Source organism: Ranitomeya imitator, chromosome 10 (genome assembly GCF_032444005.1).
Source record: "Ranitomeya imitator isolate aRanImi1 chromosome 10, aRanImi1.pri, whole genome shotgun sequence".
In the NCBI taxonomy this organism is placed as follows: domain Eukaryota; kingdom Metazoa; phylum Chordata; class Amphibia; order Anura; family Dendrobatidae; genus Ranitomeya; species Ranitomeya imitator.
In genome coordinates, this window is record NC_091291.1 from 115,518,779 (window position 1) to 115,542,777 (window position 23,999).

The window sequence follows — 23,999 nt, forward strand, 5'->3', positions numbered from 1 at the left end:
AAAAATTATGTTTCCAAAATTGTGCTGATGTAAAGCAGATATGTGGGAAATGTTGTTTATTAACTATATTATGTGATATAACTCTCTAGTTTAAGGGCATATAAACTAAGAGTTTGAAAATTGCTAAATTTTCATAATTTCCGACAAATTTTTGTTTTTTTCACAAATAAATGCAAGTCATATCGAAGAAGTTTTACCACTATCATGAAGTACAATATGTCACGACAAAACAATGTCAGAATCACCAGGATCCGTTAAAGCGTTTCAGAGTTATGACCTCATAAAGTGACAGTGGTCAGAATTGTAAAAATTGGCCCTGTCACTTAGGTGAAAACAGGCTTTGGGGTGAAGGGGTTAAAAAAAAAACAATTCAGATGCAGTTGAAGTTCAGTCTTTCAGCTTTCATTTGAGGGTATCCACATTTAAATTGGATGAAGGGTTTAGGAGTTTCAGCTCCTTAACATGTGCCACCCAGTTTTTAAAGGGACCAAAAGTAATTGGACAGATTCAATAATTTTAAATAAAATGTTCATTTCTAGTACTTGGTTGAAAACCCTGGCAATGACTGCCTGAAGTTTTGAACTCATGGACATCACCAGACGCTGGGTTTCCTCCTTTTTGATACTCGGCCAGGCCTTCACTGTGGTGGTTTTCAGTTGCTGTTTGTTTGTGGCCTTTCTGTCTGAAGTTTAGTCTTTAACAAGTGAAATGCTGCTCAATTGGGTTGAGATCAGGTGACTGACTTGGCCATTCAAGAATATTCCACTTCTTTGCTTTAATAAACTCCTGGGTTGCTTTGGCTTTATGTTTTGGGTCATTGTCCATCTGTAGTATGAAACGACGACCAATCAGTTTTGCTGCATTTGGCTGGATCTGAGCACACAGTATGGCGGCTCTGAAGACCTCAGAATTTGTTTGGCTGCTTCTGTCCTGTGTCACATCATCAATAAACACTAGTGACCCAGTGCCACTGGCAGCCATGCATGCCCAAGCCATCACACTGCCTCCGCCATGTTTTACAGATGATGTGGTATGCTTTGGATCATGAGCTGTACCACGCCTCCGCCATACTTTTCTCTTTCCATCATTCTGGTAGAGGTTGATCTTGGTTTCATCTGTCCAAAGAATGTTCTTCCAGAACTGTGCTGGCTTTTTTAGATGTTTTTTAGCACAGTCCAGTCTAGCCTTTTTATTCTTGATGCTTATGAGTGGCTTGCACCGTGCAGTGAACCCTCTGTAGTTACTTTCATGCAGTCTTCTATTTATGGTAGATTTGGATATTGATCCGCCGACCTCCTGGAGAGTGTTGGTCACTTGGTTGGCTGTTGTGAAGGGGTTTCCCTTCACCCTGGAGATTATTCTGCAATCATCCACCACTGTTGTCTTCCGTGGGCGCCCAGGTCTTTTTGCATTGATGAGTTCACCAGTGCTTTCTTTCTTTCTCAGGATGTACCAAACTGTAGATTTTGCCACTCCTAATATTGTAGCAATTTCTCGGATGGGTTTTTTCTGTTTTCGCAGCTTAAGGATGGCTTGTTTCACCTGCATGGAGAGCTCCATTGACCGCATGTTTACTTCACAGCAAAACCTTCCAAATGCAGCACCACACCTCATATCAACTCCAGACCTTTTATCTGCTTAATTAACCCCTTCACCCCAAAGCCTGTTTTCACCTAAGTGACAGGGCCAATTTTTACAATTCTGACCACTGTCACTTTATGAGGTTATAACTCTGAAACGCTTCAACGGATCCTGGTGATTCTGACATTGTTTTCTCGTGACATATTGTACTTCATGATAGTGGTAAAACTTCTTCGATATGACTTGCATTTATTTGTGAAAAAAAACAAAAATTTGTCGGAAATTATGAAAATTTAGCAATTTTCAAACTCTTAGTTTATATGCCCTTAAACTAGAGAGTTATATCACATAATATAGTTAATAAACAACATTTCCCACATGTCTGATTTACATCAGCACAATTTTGGAAACATAATTTTTTTTTGTTAGGACGTTATAAGGGTTAAAAGTTGACCAGCGATTTCTCATTTTTGCAACAAAATTTGCAAAACCATTTTTTTACGGACCACCTCACACTTGAAGTGACTTTGAGGGGTCTATATGACAGAAAATGCCCAAAAGTGACACCATTCTAAAAACTGCACCCCTCAAGGTACTCAAAACCACATTCAAAAAGTTTATTAACCCTTCAGGTGCTTCACAGGAATTTTTTGAATGTTTAAAAAAATTGAACATTTAACTTTTTTTTCACAAAATTTTTACTTCAGGTCCAATTTGTTTCATTTTACCAAGGGTAACAGGAGAAATTGGACCACAAAAGTCGTTGTACAATTTGTCCTGAGTACGCCGATACCCCATATGTGGGGGTAAACCACTGTTTGGGCACATGGCAGAGCTCGGAAGGGAAGGAGCGCTATTTGACTTTTCAATGCAAGATTTGCTGGAATTGAGATCGGAGCCCATGTCACGATTGGAGAGCCCCTGATGTGCCTAAACAGTGGAAACCCCCACAGGTGACACCATTTTGGAAAGTAGACCCCCTAAGGAACTAATCTAGATGTGTGGTGAGCACTTTGAACCTCCAAGTGCTTCACAGAAGTTTATAATGTAGAGCCGTAAAACAAAATTTTTTATTAATTTTCACAAAAAATGATCTTTTTGCCCCAAATTTTTTATTTTCCCAAGGGTAAAAGGATAAATTGTACCCCAAAAGTTGTTGTGCAATTTGTCCTGAGTACGTCGATACTTCATATATGGGGATAAACCACTGTTTGAGCGCATGGCAGAGCTCGGAAGGGAAGGAGTGCCATTTGACTTTTCAATGCAAAATTGGCTGGAATTGAGATCGGACGCCATGTCACATTTGGAGAGCCCCTGACGTGCCTTAACAGTGGAAACCCCCCACAAGTGACCCCATTTTGGAAAGAAGACCCCCTAATGAACTTATCTAGATGTGTGGTGAGCACTTTTAACCCCCAATTGTTTCACTAAAGTTTAGAATGTAGCATTGTGAAAATTAAAAAATCATTTTTTCTTTCCACAAAATGATGTTTTAGCCCGCAATTTTTTTTTTCCCAAGGGTAACAGGAGAAATTGGACCACAAATGTTATTGTCCAATTTGTCCTGAGTACGATGATACCCCACATGTGGGGGGGAACCACCGTTTGAGTGCATGGCAGAGCTCGGAAGGGAAGGAGCACCGTTTGAAATGCAGACTTAGATGGAATGGACTGCAGGTGTCATGTTGCATTTGCAGAGCCCCTGATGTACCTAAACAGTAGAAACCCACCACAAGTAACCCCATATTGGAAACTAGACCCCCCAAGGAACTTATCTAGATGTGTTGTGAGAGCTTTGAACCAACAAGTGTTTCACTACAGTTTATAACGCAGAGCCGTGAAAATAAAAAATATTTTTTTTTCCACGAAAATGATATTTTATCCCCTATGTTTTTATTTTCCCAAGGGTAACAGGACAAATTGGACCCCAAAAGTTGTTGTCCAACTTGTCCTGAGAACGCTGATACCCCATATGTTGGGGGGAACCACTGTTTGGGTGCACGGCAGAGCTCGAAAGGGAAGGAGCGCCATTTGAAATGCAGACTTAGATGGAATGGTCTGCAGGCGTCATGTTGCATTTGCAGAGCCCCTGATGTACCTAAACAGTAGAAACCCCCCACAAGTGACCCCATATTGGAAACTAGACCCCCAAAGGAACTTATCTAGATGTGTTGTGAGAGCTTCGAACCAACAAGTGTTTCACTACAGTTTATAACGCAGAGCCGTGAAAATAAAAAATATTTTTTTTTTCCACGAAAATGATATTTTATCCCCTATGTTTTTATTTTCCCAAGGGTAACAGGACAAATTGGACCCCAAAAGTTGTTGTCCAACTTGTCCTGAGAACGCTGATACCCCATATGTTGGGGGGAACCACTGTTTGGGCACACAGGAGAACTCGGAAGGGAAGGAGCACTGTTTTACTTTTTCAAAGCAGAATTGGCTGGAATTGAGATCGGACGCCATGTCGCGTTTGGAGAGCCCCTGATGTGCCTAAACAGTGGAAACCCCCAATTATAACTGAAACCCTAACCCCAACCCTAACCCTAGCCCTAGCCCTAACCCTAGCCCTAACCCTAGCCCTAACCCTAACCCTAGCACTAACCCTAGCACTAACCCTAGCCCTAATGGGAAAATGGAAATAAATACATTTTTTTACATTTTATTATTTTTCCCTAACTAAGGGGGTGATGAAGGGGGGTTTGATTTACTTTTATAGCGTTTTTTTGGCGGATTTTTATGATTGGCAGCCGTCACACACTAAAAGACGCTTTTTATTGCAAAAAATAGTTTTTGCATCACCACATTTTGAGAGCTATAATTTATCCATATTTTGGCCCACAGAGTCATGTGAGATCTTGTTTTTTGCGGGATGAGTTGACGTTTTTATTGGTAACATTTTCAGGCAGATGACATTTTTTGATCGCTTTTTATTCCGATTTTTGGGAGGCGGAATGAACAAAAACCAGCAATTCCTGAATTTCTTTTAGGGGGGGCGTTTATACCGTTCCACGTGTGGTAAAATGGATAAAGCAGTTTTATTCTTCGGGTCAGTACGATTACAGCGATACCTCATTTATGTAATTTTTTTTATGTTTTGGCGCTTTTACACAATAAAAACTATTTTATATAAAAAAATAATTGTTTTTTGCATCGCATTATTCTGAGAGCTATAACTTTTTTATTTTTCTGCTGATGATGCTGTATGGCAGCTTTTTTTTTGCGGGACAAGATGACGTTTTCAGCGGTACCATGGTTATTTATATCCGTCGTTTTGATCGCGTGTTATTCCACTTTTTGTTCGCCTGTAAGATAATAAAGCGTTGTTTTTTGCCTTGTTTTTTTTTTTTTTTTTTTGCGGTGTTCACTGAAGGGGTTAACTAGTGGGATAGTTTTATAGAGCGGGTCGTTACGGACGCAGCGATACCAAATATGTGTACATTTATTGTTTTTTTTTTTTTTTACATAAATAAATGGATTTATTGGGAAATGTTTTTTTTTTTTTTATTTGGGGATTTTTTTTATTTTTTTTTACACATTCTATTTTTTTTTTTTTTTACTTTCTAACATTGTCCCAGGGTGGGACATCTCTGTATTAGATCAGATCGTTGATCTGACACTGTGCATAGCACACTGTCAGATCAACGATCTGACAGGCAGTTTAGCTGGCTTTCCAGCGCCTGCTCTCAGCAGGCGCCGGCTAGCCAGGTCACTTCATGACCCGGAAGGAGTCCGGCGGCCATCTTGGATCCGGGGACTCCTTCCGGGTCACCGGAGCAACGCGATCTCATTGCGTTGCTCCGGTGGGAGAGCGCAGGGAGCCCCCGTCCCTGCGCGATCCCCCTCTATGCCGCTGTCACTACTGACAGCGGCATCAGAGGGGTTAAATGCCCGCGATCGGCGATAGCGCCGATCGTGGGCATTGCTGCGGGGTGTCAGCTGTCATATACAGCTGACACCCGCACCCGATCACCGCGGCGCTCAGCGCGAGACCGCGGTGATCGATGCGCCGTACTAGTACTGCTGCTGGCACTAATGCAGTGCCGGCAGCGCAGTACTAGTACGGCGCATGGCGCGAAGGGGTTAAAGAATGACATAACGAAGGGATTGCCCACACCTGTCCATGAAATAGCCTTGGAGTCAATTGTCCAATTACTTCTGGTCCCTTTAAAAACAGGGTGGCACATGTTATGGAGCTGAAACTCCCTTCATCCAATTTTAATGTGGATACCCTCAAATGAAAGCTGAAAGTCTGAACTTCAACTGCATCTGAATTGTTTTGTTTAAAATTCATTGTGGTAATGTCTATAACCAAAATTAGAAAAATGTTGTCTCTGTCCAAATATATATGGACCTAACTGTATATACTCGGTCAGTATTTACATACCTGCAGAAATAAGACTGCAGCCACACAAAGCGATATCAGTAAGATCATCTTCCGTTTATAGATTACAGTGAATTACCACAATGACTACTATTACTTTATGTGATAAAACATATTGTAGTCACAGCGCTAATGTCACTTATTAAATGCAATATTCAGGCTTTAGATAGATTAAGTGTATACTACACCAAATCTTACACTAATGACCTTCAAACTATAACATTTGTATATATAAAAGCTAATTTCAAAACAGTATTCACCAGGAGAGATATTTTTTTTTCTCCCCATTTTTTTTATTTCACAAACTGGTCCAGCGTGGTGTAAAAATAAAAATATAACACAAAGTCACTGACAGCTGATAGAGGACACAAGCATAGGACAGCGACACAGAGGAGCATGAGGGATCTGTAGATGAGTATGTGTTCTTTTTTTATCAAATGACCCTTCTATTTGCTTGCATAAAGAGCACCATTTACTCCCGTTCCTCTTGAGTCTCCTTTCTTTCCTTTATTCTTGGACCTTTTTGGTTATAGACCCATTGTCTGACTGTCTCCTAGTCCTGGTCCTGGGCCTACGACAGTCTCACTTATCTATCTGGCATCTGATGGATGAGTCTGGGTTTGGCTGTTACTTGCCTGACTGCATTGTGCCCGCTGTGCAGTTTGGTGGAGGAGGGATAATATAATGGGCTTGATTTTCAGGGTCAGCATTGGCCCTCTAGTACCAGTGAGAAGATATTTTAATTTCAGCTTCAGTATAAGACATTTTAGACAATTGTAGTTTCCATCTTTGTGGCAATAGTTTGGGGAAGACCCTTTTTTTTTCTCCATGACTGTGCCCAGGGCATAAGGTCCATAGGGAGATTGGTGGAAGAACATGACGAGCTGCACAGAGCCAGGACCCCAGCCCTATCCTACACCTTTGGAATGAACTAAAATGGAGATTGTGAACTCGGCCTCTACGCAACTTCAGTGTCTGACCTCACAAATGGTCAAATGGATAAAAGGGCAAAAATTCCCACAGACACCACCAAAACCTTGTAGAAAACCTTCCCAGAAGAGCGGGAGCTATTATGTCTGCAAACGGTGAACTGACCCAATATTAATGTCTATGGATGTAGAATGGGAGGTCAGAAAAGCTCCTGTGGGTACAATGTGGAGGGGGAACATACAGTGCCTTGCGAAAGTATTCGGCTCCCTGGAACTTTTCAATGTTTTCCCACATATCATGCTTCAAACATAAAGATACCAAATCTACATTTTTGGTGAAGAATCAACAAGTGGAACACATTTGTGAAGTTGAACGAAATTTATTGGTTATTTTAAATTTTTGTGGAAATTCAAAAACTGAGAAGTGGGGTGTGCAATATTATTCGGCCCCTTTAACTTAATACTTTCTTGCGCCACCTTTTGCTGCGATTACAGCTGCAGGTCGCTTGGGGTTTTTCTCTATCAGTTTTGTACATCGAGAGACTGAAATTCTTGCCCATTCTTCCTTGGCAAACAGCTCGAGCTCAGTGAGGTTTGATGGAGAACGTTTGTGAACAGCAGTTTTCAGCTCTTTCCACAGATTCTCGATTGGATTGAGGTCTGGACTCTGACTTGGCCATTCTAACACCTGGATACGTTTATTTGTGAACCATTCCATTGTAGATTTGGCTTTATGTTTGGGATCATTGTCTTGTTGGAAAACAAATCTCTGTCCCAGTCTCAGGTCTTTTGCAGACTCCAACAGGTTTTCTTCAAGAATGGTCCTGTATTTGGCTCCATCCATCTTCCCATCAATTTTAACCATCTTCCCTGTCCCTGCTGAAGAAAAGCAGGCCCAAACCATGATGCTGCCACCACCATGTTTGACAGTGGGGATGGTGTGTTCAGGGTGATGAGCTGTGTTGCCTTCATGACAAACATATCGTTTGGCATTGTTGCCAAAAAGTTTGATTTCGGTTTCATCTGACCAGAGCACCTTCTTCCACATGTTTGGTGTGTCTCCCAGGGGGGTTGTTGCAAACCTTAAACAATACTTTTTATGCATATCTTTGAGAAATGGCTTTCTTCTTGCCACTCTTCCATAAAGGCCAGATTTGTGCAGTGTACGACTGATTGTTGTCCTATGGACAGATTGTCCCACCTCAGCTGTAGATCTCTGCAGTTCATCCAGAGTGATCATGGGCCTCTTGGCTGCATCTCTGATCAGTCTTCTCCTTGTTTGAGATGAAAGTTTAGAGGGACGGCCGGGTCTTGATAGATTTGCAGTGGTATGATACTCCTTCCATTTCAATATGATCGCTTGCACAGTGCTCCTTGGGATGGTTAAAGTTTTGGAAATCATTTTGTATCCAAATCCGGCTTTAACCTTCTCCACAACAGTATCACGGACCTGCCTGTTGTGTTCCTTGGTCTTCATGATGCTCTCTGTGCTTCACACAGAACCCTGAGACTATCACAGAGCAGGTGCCTTTATACGGAGACTTGATTGCACACAGGTGGATTATATTTATCATCATTAGGCATTCAGGACAACATTGGATCATTCAGAGATCCACAATGAACTTCTGGAGTGAGTTTGCTGCACTGAAAGTAAAGGGGCCGAATAATATTTCACGCCCCACTTTTCAGTTTTTGAATTTCCACAAAAATTTTAAATAACCAATAAATTTCATTCAACTTCACAATTGTGTGCCACTTGTTGTTGATTCTTCACCAAAAATTTACATTTGGTATCTTTAGGTTTGAAGCATGATATGTGGGAAAAGGTTGAAAAGTTCCAGGGAGCCGAATACTTTCGCAAGGTACTGTACTTTTGTACATATAGTGTATATTATCAGAGCTTATCCTTTGTCTTACCTTGCCTTTTATCTTGTGATCCACTGACTTATTTTGCTTCTTCATATAATCAGCATTATAGTGAGCAAATGCAAATTCTACAAGGGCTGCAAACACGAAGAAATAGCATATCAAGAAGTAGACATCCAGAGCTTTCACTGCAGATGCTCTGGGAAGCGAAGTACTTGCACTGACCATAAGAGTTGTCATTGTAAGCACAGTGGTTATTCCTAGGAAAACAAAAGATCCAAATTATTTGTGCTTTTTACTTATTTCATATACTCAAAATACAGCATCTACTCAGGTATATAAGGGTCTCTATATACAGTGAGGAATAATTGCGCCAACAGTTGCAGCCTTCTCACCAAACTGCTTGCTTGCATCTTGTCCTGTAGCCCATCCCAGCCTTGTGCATGTTTACAATTTTGTCCCTGGTGTTCTTAGACAGATCTTTGGTCTTAGCCATGGTGGAGAGGTTGGAGTGTGATTGATTGTGTGGACAGGTGTCTCTTATACAGGTAACGAGTTCAAACAGGTGCAATTAATACAGATAATGAGTGCAGAGTAGGAGGGCTTCTTAACCCCTTTCTGACATCGGACGTACTATCCCGTCCATGTGGGGTGGGCCCCTATGACCATGGACGGGATAGTACGTCCAGCGAGATCGGCGGTGCTCACGGGGGGAGCGCCGCCGATCGCGGCCGGGTGTCAGCTGCCTATCGCAGCTGACATCCGGCACTATGTGCCAGGAGCGGTCACGGACCGCCCCCGGCACATTAACCCCTGGCACACCGCGATCAAAGATGATCGCGATGTGCCGGCGGTGCAGGGAAGCACCGCGCAGGGAGGGGGCTCCCTGCGGGCTTCCCTGAGCCCCCCGCAGCAACGCGATGTGATCGCGTTGCTGCGAGGGTCTTACCTCCCTCCCTCCCTGCTCGAGCCCCGGATCCAAGATGGCCGCGGATCCGGGTCCTGCAGGGAGGGAGGTGGCTTCACAGAGCCTGCTCAGAGCAGGCACTGTGAAGGCTGCAGCGCTGCATGTCAGATCAGTGATCTGACAGAGTGCTGTGCAAACTGTCAGATCACTGATCTGTGATGTCCCCCCCTGGGACAAAGTAAAAAAGTAAAAAAAAAAATTTTCAAATGTGTAAAAAAAAATAAAAAAAAATATTCCAAAATAATGAAAAAAAAATATATATTATTCCCATAAATACATTTCTTTATCTAAATAAAAAAAACTAAACAATAAAAGTACACATATTTAGTATCGCCGCATCCGTAACAGCCCGACCTATAAAACTGGCCCACTAGTTAACCCCTTCAGCAAACACCGTAAGAAAAAAAAAAAAAAACGAGGCAAAAAACAACGCTTTATTATCATACCGCCGAATAAAAAGTGGAATAACACGCGATCAAAAAGACAGATATAAATAACCATGGTACCGCTGAAAACGTCATCTTGTCCCGCAAAAAATGAGCCGCCATACAGCATTATCAGCAAAAAAATAAAAAAGTTATAGTCCTGAGAATAAAGCGATGCAAAAATAATTATTTTTTCTATAAAATAGTTTTTATCGTATAAAAGCGCCAAAACATAAAAAAATGATATAAGTGAGGTGTCGCTGTAATCTTACTGACCCAAAGAATAAAACTGCTTTATCAATTTTACCAAACGCGGAACGGTATAAACGCCTCCCCCAAAAGAAATTCATGAATAGCTGGTTTTTGGTCATTCTGCCTCACAAAAATCGGAATAAAAAGCGATCAAAAAATGTCATGTGCCCGAAAATGTTACCAATAAAAACGTCAACTCGTCCCGCAAAAAACAAGACCTCACATGACTCTGTGGACCAAAATATAGAAAAATTATAGCTCTCAAAATGTGGTAACGCAAAAAATATTTTTTGCAATAAAAAGCGTCTTTCAGTGTGTGACGGCTGCCAATCATAAAAATCCGCTAAAAAACCCGCTATAAAAGAAAATCAAACCCCCCTTCATCACCCCCTTAGTTAGGGAAAAATTAAAAAAAATGTATTTATTTCCATTTTCCCATTAGGGCTAGGGTTAGAGTTAGGGCTAGGGTTAGGGCTAGGGTTAGGGCTAGGGTTAGGGCTAGGGTTAGGGCTAGGGCTAGGGTTAGGGTTAGGGTTAGGGCTAGGGTTAGGGCTAGGGTTAGGGTTAGGGCTAGGGTTAGGGTTAGGGTTAGGGCTAGGGTTAGGGCTAGGGTTATGGTTAGGGTTGGGGCTACAGTTTGGGTTGGGGCTAAAGTTACAGTTAGGGTTTAGATTACATTTACGGTTGGGAATAGGGTTGGGATTAGGGTTAGGGGTGTGTCTGGGTTAGAGGTGTGGTTAGGGTTACTGTTGGGATTAGGGTTAGGGATGTGTTTGGATTAGGGTTTCAGTTATAATTGTGGGGTTTCCACTGTTTAGGCACATCAGGGGCTCTCCAAACGCGACATGGCGTCCGATCTCAATTCCAGCCAATTCTGCGTTGAAAAAGTAAAACAGTGCTTCTTCCCTTCCGAGCTCTCCCGTGTGCCCAAACAGGCGTTTACCCCAACATATGGGGTATCAGCGTACTCAGGACAAATAGGACAACAACTTTTGGGGTCCAATTTCTCCTGTTACCCTTGGGAAAATACAAAACTCGGGGCTAAAACATATTTTATGTGCGAAAAAAAGGATTTTTTATTTTCACGGCTCTGCGTTATAAACTGTAGTGAAACACTTGGGGGTTCAAAGTTCTCACAACACATCTAGATTAGTTCCCTGGGGGGTCTAGTTTCCAATATGGGGTCACTTGTGGGGGGTTTCTACTGTTTAGGTACATTAGGGGTTCTGCAAACGCAATGTGACGTCTGCAGACCATTCCATCTAAGTCTGCATTCCAAATGGCGCTCCTTCCCTTCCGAGCCCTCCCATGCGCTCAAACGGTGGTTTCCCCCAACATGCGGGGTATCAGCGTACTCAGGACAAATTGGACAACAACTTTTGGGGTCGAATTTCTCCTCTTACCCTCGGGAAAATACAAAACTGGGGGCTAAAAAAATAATTTTGGGGGGAAAGATTTTTTTTTACATTTTCACGGCTCTGCGTTACAAACTGTAGTGAAACACTTGGGGGTTCAAAGCTATCACAACACATCTAGATGAGTTCCTTAGGGGGTCTAGTTTCCAAAATGGTGTCACTTGTGGGAGGTTTCTACTGTTTAGGTACATTAGGGGCTCTGCAAATGCAATGTGACACCTGCAGACCATTCCATCTAAGTCCTCATTCCAAATGGAGCTCCTTCCCTTCCGAGCCCTCCCATGCGCCCAAACAGTGGTTCCCCCCCACATATGGGGTATCAGCGCACTCAGGACAAATTGGACAACAAATTGTGGGGTCGAATTTCTCCTGTTACCCTCGGGAAAATACAAAACTGGGGGCTAAAATATAATTTTTGTGGGAAAAAATTTTTGTTTTATTTTTACGGCTCTCCATTATAAACTTCTGTGAAGCCCTTGGTGAGTCAAAGCGCTCAGCACACATCTAGATAAGTTCCTAAGGGGGTCTACTTTCCAAAATGGTGTCACTGGTGGGGGGTTTCTACTGTTTAGGTACATTAGGGGCTCTGCAAACGCAATGTGACACCTGCAGACCATTCCATCTAAGTCTGCATTCAAATGGCACTCCTTCCCTTCTGAGCCCTCCCATGTGCCCAAACAGTGGTTCCCCCCACATATGGTGTATCATCGCACTCAGGACAAATTGGGCAACAAATTTTGGGGTCCAATTTCTCCTGTTACCCTCAGGAAAATACAAAACTGGGGGCTAAAAAAATAATTTTTGTGGGAAAAAAATTTTGTTTTATTTTTACGGCTCTGCATTATAAACTTCTGTGAAGCACTTGGTGGGTCAAAGTGCTCACCACACCTCTAGATAAGTTCCTTAGGGGGTCTACTTTCCAAAATGGTGTCATTTGTGGGGGGTTTCAATGTTTAGGCACATCAGTGGCTCTTCAAACGCAACATGGCGTTCTATCTCAATTCCTGTCAATTTTGCTTTGAAAAGTCAAACGGCGCTCCTTCCCTTCTGAGCTCTCCCATCCGCCCAAACAGTGGTTTACCCCCACATATGGGGTATCAGCGTATTCAGGACAAATTGTACAACAACTTTTGGGGTCCAATTTCTTCTCTTACCCTTGGGAAAATAAAAAATTGGGGGCGAAAAGATAATTTTTGTGAAAAAATATGATTTTTTATTTTTACGGTTCTACATTATAAACTTCTGTGAAGCACTTGGTGGGTCAAAGTGCTCACCACACCTCTAGATAAGTTCCTTAGGGGGTCTACTTTCCAAAATGGTATCACTTGTGGGGGGTTTCAATGTTTAGGCACATCAGTGGCTCTTCAAACGCAACATGGCGTCCCATCTCAATTCCTGTCAATTTTGCATTGAAAAGTCAAACGGCGCTCCTTCCCTTCCGAGCTCTCCCATCCGCCCAAACAGTGGTTTACCCCCACATATGGGCTATCAGCGTACTCAGGACAAATTGTACAACAACTTTTGGGGTCCAATTTCTTCTCTTACCCTTGGGAAAATAAAAAATTGGGGGCGAAAAGATAATTTTTGTGAAAAAATATGATTTTTTATTTTTACGGTTCTACATTATAAACTTCTGTGAAGCACTTGGTGGGTCAAAGTGCTCACCACACCTCTAGATAAGTTCCTTAGGGGGTCTACTTTCAAAAATAGTGTCAATTGTGGGGGGTTTCAATGTTTAGCCACATCAGGGGCTCTCCAAACGAAATATGGCGTCCCATCTCAATTCCAGTCAATTTTGCATTGAAAAGTCAAATGGCACTCCTTCGCTTCCGAGCTCTGCCATGCGCCCAAACAGTGGTTTACCCCCACATGTGGGGTATTGGCATACTCAGGACAAATTGTACAACAATGTTTGGGGTCCATTTTCTCCTGTTACCCTTGGTAAAATAAAACAAATTGGAGCTGAATTAAATTTTTTGTGAAAAAAAGTTAAATGTTCATTTTTATTTAAACATTCAAAAAATTCCTGTGAAGCACCAGAAGGGTTAATAAACTTCTTGAATATGGTTTTGAGCACCTTGAGGGGTGTAGTTTTTAGAATGGTGTCACACTTGGGTATTTTCTATCATATAGACCCCTCAAAATGACTTCAAATGAGATGTGGTCCCTAAAATAAAATGGTGTTGTAAAAATGAGAAATTGCTGGTCAACTTTTAACCCTTATAACTCCCTAACAAAAAAAAATTTTGGTTCCAAAATTGTGCTGATGTAAAGTAGACATGTGGGAAATGTTACTTATTAAGTATTTTGTGTGACATATCTCTGTGATTTAATTGCATAAAAATTCAAAGTTGGAAAATTGCGAAATTTTCATAATTTTCGCCAAATTTCCGTTTTTTTCACAAATAAACGCAGGTACTATCAAAGAATTTTTACCATTGTCATGAAGTACAATATGTCACGAGAAAACAATGTCAGAATCACCAGGATCCATTAAAGCGTTCCAGAGTTATAACCTCATAAAGGGACAGTGGTCAGAATTGTAAAAATTGGCCCGGTCATTAACGTGCAAACCACCCTTGGGGGTAAAGGGGTTAAAGAAAAATAACATGTCTGTGTGAGCCAGAATTCTTGCTGGCTGGTCGGTGATCAAATACTTATTTCATGCAATAAAATGCAATTTAATTATGTAAAAATCATAGAATGTGATGTTCTGGTTTTTATTTTTAGATTCTGTCGCTCACAGTTGAAGTGTATCTATGATAAAAATTACAGACCTCTCTATTCTTTGTGAGTGGGAAAACGTGCAAAATGGTTGATGTATAAAATGCTTATTTTCCCAACTGTATGGACTTGAGGATGTGCATTAAATATTGACCTAAATTTGATGTTTGGCATTTACTTTGACACATACAAAATCAAAATCTACATAGTTAAAAGGGTAACATCCTCTAGTGCACATGTATTGGTATTAATTACTTAGTGTTTGTAGTCTTTTTGCCCTTTTTTTCCATGCATTTTTTTTTAATGCGGAAAAAATGCAGTGTTCTACAGTAGCAGCAAACTAAATGAGATTTCTTACATCTCAGGTTTTTTTTTTTTTAAGCTTAAGTGTGTTTTGTAAAAAAAAATGCAGCAAATCAATTCTTGCAGCGTTTTTGCTCCCTTTTTTTAACCATTCTATTGAATTAATAAAAAATACACGAAAAATGCAGCGATTTTCCTGCTAATACTGCAGTGCAAAAAAAAAAAAGATGCAAAAAAGCACTGTGTGAACATACCCTAATGCTACATTCCCAAGGTGAGCTTTTTTTTTATGCTACAGAATTTCTGCACCATTTCTGCACCTTTCGAACAACCGAAAGACATGCAGCTACGGGGATTTGAACATATTTTTTCGAGCATGCCAAATATATTCATTTTGCACCCGAGCATGCTCAGATAGCACGCTCACTCATCAGTAATTAAGATATAATAAACACAAATGAAATAAACATTTAAATAAAAAAAATATATAAATATAAAATATTTTCTCTTGCTCTAATTTTTTTTTTTTTTAAAGTTACTTCCGGTCCATAGAAAATAACACATGATTGTTACCCAGTGATACTCGTGCAGGGACGGCAGACTGACTGATCCAGAATGAAACCCATGACATGGCCACAAGTAAGATGGATGGCACGTAGGACTGTATGATGTACATCCCTCGATTTCTTTTCAACTGAAAACGGAGAGTCAGTCTGGGAAACTGACCTGCTGAAATATAAAAGAGCTGTCAGAAGTTTTCGCCCCCTCGTACATTGCACTGATGGCAGCTAGTAAGCCTGGAATACATTGTGCTAATTTGGTGATTTTTCATATGCTCATGTGAACTCCTTAGGGCCCCTTGGGGTCACACTGCCGTATACTCTCTCCTCCGAGAGAATCGGATTGATTATAGTAATGACACTCTGCTCAAACTCTGACCCAAGTTTGATATAGAGTGTCAGTTTAGTTTGATCCAATTTCTCTTGGATGAGAGCACTGGTAAGAAGATGTAGAACAAAATCTCTCCATCTTCTCCATTGTGTGTCAGTGGAAAGGTCACACGAGTGCAGTCCGATGTTTTCCATGCACTCACAGTTTTGAATGGGTGAGTGCGATCTGATTTGTGCTGCAAATCACAGAATACTGTGTCTTTTTTCTCATGGCGAATCTGTATGAGAAAAAAACGTTGATCATCACTGCCCCATACAATAACATTTGTCCGAGTGCTTTCTGATAAAGCATCGGATAGCACTAGTACGATGTATATGCTCGTGTGAATCTATCCGTAAAGTCTAAAAAAATGGTTCAGCGTTTCATCCAGAAAATTGTGATCCTTTTTTCTCACTAGCAGCTATTAATCATTTACAGGACCATTTACAGTCTCCTATGTTACAATTTATTATTATTATTTATTGTTATAGCGCCATTTATTCCATGGCGCTTTACATGTGAGGAGGGGTATACATAATAAAAGCAAGTACAATAATCTTAAACAATACAAGTCATAACTAGTACAGGAGGAGAGAGGACCCTGCCCGCGAGGGCTCACAATCTACAAGATTTCAATGTATCCTTAAAAATCAGATGTTACACTGTGGCTCCGTCTCACATTTCATTTCTTTTGCGCACCCAGAGACTTGAATGGGTGATTTTCATCCGATTTACAGAACAAACTAGTGCATGTTGCCATATTTTCCACCACCAGATTCAGACAAGAAATGCCGTTCAGATGTGCCCAAACGATATTTCCATTCACAACAATGAGAAAATCGAGAGTGAAAAAGATGAAACTTTTGGCTCTGGCCTGATTTCTTGCGGGCTTTTTGAGAGACACAAAAAAATTAGAAGACGACTCTATTTCTTCCTGCTGAAAAAGTTAAATTGCAGTGAACTGAAATGTGTGTGTGGGGGCAAGTCTTATTATCATAGCATAGAGCAGTGTTCCCCAACTCCGGTCCTCAAGAGCCACCAACAGGTCATGTTTTCAGGATTTCCCTAGTATTGCACATGTGATGCAATTATTGCCTGTGCAGGTGATGGAATTATCACCTGTGCAATACTAAGGAAATCCTGAAAACATGACCTGTTGGTGGCTCTTGAGGACCGGAGTTGGGGAACACTGGCATAGAGCATGTTCCTAATGTGAACGCAGCATGAGTAAAGACGATCCAGAATTAATATTTTATGGGGGCTTCTTCATAGGGTTATTTTACATCATGAAAATGTATCCTGTGGATAGGCAACAGCGTGCAGATTGGTTGGGGTTAGACAAGTGGAAAATCTCCAGCAGTCCCATGGAGAACAAAAAAGCCGAAAAATGAAGAGTGGAGAATTTCAGTGCCTTGTTCTTGGGATTGTTGGGGTAACAGCAGTCAGTCCACCTTATTTGGATGGGTGGGAACTTTTAATGAAGGGGAATAATCCTTTACATCCCATGAAGAATATTTTCGGCAAAGCATGCCCGTCTTATACATGAATTACCCAGCAAACATTACTGCTTTTAATAATCACGACATTTGTTGATTCTGACAAGTCTGAACGCTCAAGTATTGGTTTATTTGTATGTGATCAGTTAATTTTCTAAGCAGCAAGGATGGTACAAGCTGTTTTAACCCTGCTGTTCTGTTGGTCAAAAATGACCGACTTTGAACTTCAATATTCTTTAAAATATTCAAGATGCGGCTCTGAAACCCGTGGCCGACCGACCCATCCTCATTTAAGTCAATCAACCACAAGTTTCAGAACCGCATCTTGAACACCCCAAAAAATACCAAAGTTCAAAATAGGTCTCCCCAGACCGAACAGAACAGCAGGGTTAACACCTGAAGGGAAATATTAACCCCTTTCTGCCATTAGACGTACTATTGCGTCCATGTGGGGTGGGCTTTACTTCCCAAGGACGCAATAGTACGTCATATGCGATCGGCAGCGCTCACGGGGGGAGCGCCGCCGATCGCGGCCGGGTGTCAGCTGTTTATCGCAGCTGACATCCGGCACTATGTGCCAGGAGCGGTCACGGACCGCCCCCGGCACATTAACCCCCGGCACACTGCGATCAAAGATGATCGCGATGTGCCGGCGGTGCAGGGAAGCACCGCTCAGGGAGGGGGCTCCCTGCGGGCTTCCCTGAGCCCCCCGCAGCAACGCGATGTGATCGCGTTGCTGCGAGGGTCTCACCTCCCTCCCTGCTCCCTCCAGCCCCGGATCCAAGATGGCCGCGGATCCGGGTCCTGCAGGGAGGGAGGTGGCTTCACAGAGCCTGCTCAGAGCAGGCACTGTGAAGCAGCCTGCACTCCTATCAGATCAGTGATCTGACAGAGTGCTGTGCAAACTGTCAGATCACTGATCTGTGATGTCCCCCCCTGGGACAAAGTAAAAAAGTAAAAAAAAAAAATTTCAAATGTGTAAAAAAAATAAAAAAAAATATTCCAAAATAATGAAAAAAAAAAAAAATATTATTCCCATAAATACATTTCTTTATCTAAATAAAAAAAAAAAAACAATAAAAGTACACATATTTAGTATCGCCGCGTCCGTAACGGCCCGACCTATAAAACTGGCCCACTAGTTAACCCCTTCAGTAAACACCGTAAGAAAAAAAAAAAAAAAACGAGGCAAAAAACGACGCTTTATTATCATACCGCCGAACAAAAAGTGGAATAACACGCGATCAAAAAGACAGATATAACTAACCATGGTACCGCTGAAAGCGTCATCTTGTCCCGCAAAAAACGAGCCGCCATACAGCATCATCAGCAAAAAAATAAAAAAGTTATAGTCCTGAGAATAAAGTGATGCAAAAATAATTATTTTTTCTATAAAATAGTTTTTATCGTATAAAAGCGCCAAAACATAAAAAAATGATATAAATGAGGTATCGCTGTAATCGTACTGACCCGAAGAATAAAACTGCTTCATCAATTTTACCAAACGCGGAACGGTATAAACGCCTCCCCCAAAAGAAATTCATGAATAGCTGGTTTTTGGTCATTCTGCCTCACAAAAATCGGAATAAAAAGCGATCAAAAAATGTCACGTGCCCGAAAATGTTACCAATAAAAACATCAACTCGTCCCGCAAAAAACAAGACCTCACATGACTCTGTGGACCAAAATATAGAAAAATTATAGCTCTCAAAATGTGGTAACGCAAAAAATATTTTTTGCAATAAAAAGCGTCTTTCAGTGTGTGACGGCTGCCAATCATAAAAATCCGCTAAAAAACCCGCTATAAAAGTAAATCAAACCCCCCTTCATCACCCCCTTAGTTAGGTAAAAATTTAAAAAATGTATTTATTTCCATTTTCCCATTAGGGCTAGGGTTAGAGTTAGGGCTAGGGTTAGGGCTAGGGCTAGGGTTAGGGCTAGGGTTAGGGTTAGGGTTAGGTTTAGGGCTAGGGCTAGGGTTAGGGCTAGGGTTAGAGTTAGGGTTAGGTTTAGGGCTAGGGTTAGGGTTAGGGCTAGGGTTAGGGCTAGGGTTAGGGTTAGGGCTAGGGTTAGGGCTAGGGTTAGGGCTAGGGTTAGGGCTAGGGTTAGGGTTAGGGCTAGGGTTAGGGCTAGGGTTAGGGCTAGGGTTAGGGTTAGGGCTAGGGCTAGGGCTACAGTTTGGGTTGGGGCTAAAGTTACAGTTAGGGTTTAGATTACATTTACGGTTGGGAATAGGGTTGGGATTAGGGTTAGGGGTGTGTCAGGGTTAGAGGTGTGGTTAGGGTTACTGTTGGGATTAGGGTTAGGGATGTGTTTGGATTAGGGTTTCAGTTAGAATTGGGGATTTCCACTGTTTAGACACATCAGGGGCTCTCCAAACACGACATGGCGTCCGATCTCAATTCCAGCCAATTCTGCGTTGAAAAAGTAAAACCGTGCTTCTTCCCTTCCGAGCTCTCCTGTGTGCCCAAACAGGGGTTTACCCCAACATTTGGGGTATCAGCGTACTCAGGACAAATAGGACAACAACTTTTGGGGTCCAATTTCTCCTGTTACCCTTGGGAAAATACAAAACTCGGGGCTAAAACATATTTTTTGTGGGAAAAAAAAAGATTTTTTATTTTCACGGCTCTGCGTTATAAACTGTAGTGAAACACTTGGGGGTTCAAAGTTCTCACAACACATCTAGATTAGTTCCCTGGGGGGTCTAGTTTCCAATATGGGGTCACTTGTGGGGGGTTTCTACTGTTTAGGTACATTAGGGGTTCTGCAAACGCAATGTGACGTCTGCAGACCATTCCATCTAAGTCTGCATTCCAAATGGCGCTCCTTCCCTTCCGAGCTCTGCCATGCGCTCAAACGGTGGTTTCCCCCAACATACGGGGTATCAGCGTACTCAGGACAAATTGGACAACAACTTTTGGGGTCGAATTTCTCCTCTTACCCTCGGGAAAATACAAAACTGGGGGCTAAAAAATAATTTTGGGGGGAAAGATTTTTTTTTTTAATTTTCACGGCTCTGCGTTACAAACTGTAGTGAAACACTTGGGGGTTCAAAGCTATCACAACACATCTAGATAAGTTCCTTAGGGGGTCTAGTTTCCAAAATGGTGTCACTTGTGGGAGGTTTCTACTGTTTAGGTACATTAGGGGCTCTGCAAATGCAATGTGACACCTGCAGACCATTCCATCTAAGTCCTCATTCCAAATGGAGCTCCTTCCCTTCCGAGCCCTCCCATGCGCCCAAACAGTGGTTCCCCCCCACATATGGGGTATCAGCGCACTCAGGACAAATTGGACAACAAATTGTGGGGTCGAATTTCTCCTGTTACCCTCGGGAAAATACAAAACTGGGGGCTAAAAAATAATTTTTGTGGGAAAAAATTTTTGTTTTATTTTTATGGCTCTCCATTATAAACTTCTGTGAAGCCCTTGGTGGGTCAAAGCGCTCAGCACACATCTAGATAAGTTCCTAAGGGGGTCTACTTTCCAAAATGGTGTCACTTGTGGGGGGTTTCTACTGTTTAGGTACATTAGGGGCTCTGCAAACGCAATGTGACACCTGCAGACCATTCCATCTAAGTCTGCATTCAAATGGCACTCCTTCCCTTCTGAGCCCTCCCATGTGCCCAAACAGTGGTTCCCCCCACATATGGTGTATCATCGCACTCAGGACAAATTGGGCAACAAATTTTGGGGTCCAATTTCTCCTGTTACCCTCAGGAAAATACAAAACTGGGGGCTAAAAAAATAATTTTTGTGGGAAAAAAATTTTGTTTTATTTTTACGGCTCTGCATTATAAACTTCTGTGGAGCACTTGGTGGGTCAAAGTGCTCACCACACCTCTAGATAAGTTCCTTTGGGGGTCTACTTTCCAAAATGGTGTCATTTGTGGGGGGTTTCAATGTTTAGGCACATCAGTGGCTCTTCAAACGCAACATGGCGTCCCATCTCAATTCCTGTCAATTTTGCTTTGAAAAGTCAAACGGCGCTCCTTCCCTTCCGAGCTCTCCCATCCACCCAAACAGTGGTTTACCCCCACATATGGGGTATCAGCGTACTCAGGACAAATTGTACAACAACTTTTGGGGTCCAATTTCTTCTCTTACCCTTGGGAAAATAAAAAATTGGGGGCAAAAAGATAATTTTTGTGAAAAAATATGATTTTTTATTTTTACGGTTCTACATTATAAACTTCTGTGAAGCACTTGGTGGGTCAAAGTGCTCACCACACCTCTAGATAAGTTCCTTAGGGGGTCTACTTTCCAAAATGGTGTCACTTGTGGGGGGTTTCAATGTTTAGGCACATCAGTGGCTCTTCAAACGCAACATGAGGTCCCATCTCAATTCCTGTCAATTTTGCATTGAAAAGTCAAACGGCGCTCCTTCCCTTCCGAGCTCTCCCATCCGCCCAAACAGTGGTTTACCCCCACATATGGGCTATCAGCGTACTCAGGACAATTTGTACAACAACTTTTGGGGTCCAATTTCTTCTCTTACCCTTGGGAAAATAAAAAATTGGGGGCGAAAAGATAATTTTTGTGAAAAAATATGATTTTTTATTTTTACGGTTCTACATTATAAACTTCTGTGAAGAACTTGTTGGGTCAAAGTGCTCACCACACCTCTAGATAAGTTCCTTAGGGGGTCTACTTTCCAAAATGGTGTCACTTGTGGGGGGTTTCAATGTTTAGCCACATCAGGGGCTCTCCAAACGAAACATGGCGTCCCATCTCAATTCCAGTCAATTTTGCATTGAAAGTCAAATGGCACTCCTTCGCTTCCGAGCTCTGCCATGCGCCCAAACAGTGGTTTACCCCCACATGTGGGGTATTGGCATACTCAGGACAAATTGTACAACAATGTTTGGGGTCCATTTTCTCCTGTTACCCTTGGTAAAATAAAACAAAATGGAGCTGAATTAAATTTTTTGTGAAAAAAAGTTAAATGTTCATTTTTATTTAAACATTCAAAAAATTCCTGTGAAGCACCAGAAGGGTTAATAAACTTCTTGAATATGGTTTTGAGCACCTTGAGGGGTGTAGTTTTTAGAATGGTGTCACACTTGGGTATTTTCTATCATATAGACCCCTCAAAATGACTTCAAATGAGATGTGGTCCCTAAAATAAAATGGTGTTGTAGAAATGAGAAATTGCTGGTCAACTTTTAACCCTTATAACTCCCTAACAAAAAAAAATTTTGTTTCCAAAATTGTGCTGATGTAAAGTAGACATGTGGGAAATGTTATTTATTAAGTACTTTGTGTGACATATCTCTGTGATTTAATTGCATAAAAATTCAAAGTTGGAAAATTGCGAAATTTTCATAATTTTCGCCAAATTTCCGTTTTTTTCACAAATAAACGCAGGTACTATCAAATAATTTTTACCATTGTCATGAAGTACAATATGTCACGAGAAAACAATGTCAGAATCACCAGGATCCATTGAAGCGTTCCAGAGTTATAACCTCATAAAGGGACAGTGGTCAGAATTGTAAAAATTGGCCCGGTCATTAACGTGCAAACCACCCTTGGGGGTAAAGGGGTTAAACCATGTGTACATCCAAAAGCGGAATAATTACCTTGTGATTCAACTCTAACTCTTTCTGCTGGTATCAAAAGGAACTTATTAGAACTTTTATTCTTCCCCAACCACTGGCAGTCCCCCTTATTACCGAGAGTTAGCCTTGACTTGATTGACAGGTCTCCGCCTATAAGCCAGTAAGGAAAGACCTGTCGATCAAGCCAAGCCAGGCAGTGAGAAGCCAGAAGGAGCTGCTCAGAAGACTTCTCCTTGCGCAAGACTTCTATTTCAAGCTATGGTTACCCATAAACTAAATTTGGACCATCTTTATCAATTTAAAGTGCAACTAAACTTTGAAAACTTTTTGCTATCTTACAGCCCCTTCAATGCCCTGTTGATCGGTTGGGGTCTAAGTCCTGAGACCTCCATCTTTCACTTAGACCATAAGGTAGACAGGGTCGAGGAGATTATTAATGAGACACCCCTCTATGAACTGAGAATGTCTTTTAGGGTATATGACTTTTCGAATCCTGATTGCTCTTTTAATTCTGCACAATGACAAATCAGCTTTATATTGAAGCCTAAAATACAAGGTAATGTTAGTATACCTCATCAAGTAAGCAAAACAATTATTATTTCCGAGATTTTTGAAAGAACTGTTTAACATATGAAAAGCTCCCGTAAAAGGATGTACTTCTTAAAGTAGAAAAAAAAAATTACCATACCCAACTACAATGTTATTAAGCTCATCCTCCAAAAATCCCTGTAAATGATCATACCTGCCTGCAGAAGTTGGCACCCCAAACAAACACGCAAGAAAGGGGCCCCCACTCACCGTCGTATGAGTTCCTAGATTACGCTAATAAAGAAATTCCTGTAGAGAAGAATGTCTTAAAGAATTATAAATCACGGTCAGCCAGGACGATTTATAGGGATTTTTGTAGGGTAATCCATTGACTTTTATTATGGGTATATATCCAGCCCCATCACTTAAATCACAATTACCCTCCTAACATATGGATATTTATTTGCATTTATCCTGTATGTTTATGATGCTTTGGCTTGTGATTTATTTTTGTGATCACTTTGCCAGCATAATAATATTGCAGTTGGGTACAAAGTACAATAATTTATTAATATTTTTTCCTACTTTTAAATATCACAATAAAGTACATCCTTTTATGTTTTCTTTCATATACC

General features: G+C 41.4%; 1 protein-coding gene across 3 annotated transcripts in view; it reads right to left on the reverse strand.

Moving 5' to 3' along the window:
• The window catches only part of GABRD (gamma-aminobutyric acid type A receptor subunit delta), a 45,383-nt gene that overhangs the window by 5,778 nt on the left and 15,606 nt on the right, over nt 1-23,999 (reverse strand). For 2 of the 3 annotated variants that reach the window (XM_069740928.1, XM_069740929.1), the window contains 2 exons: nt 15,420-15,575; nt 8,812-9,020 (listed from right to left, as the gene is read on the reverse strand). In XM_069740928.1, coding sequence (XP_069597029.1) covers nt 8,812-9,020; nt 15,420-15,575 — 365 coding nt within the window. The remainder of the gene's footprint in view (nt 1-8,811; nt 9,021-15,419; nt 15,576-23,999) is intronic. The other variant, XM_069740927.1, reaches the window with a different exon arrangement.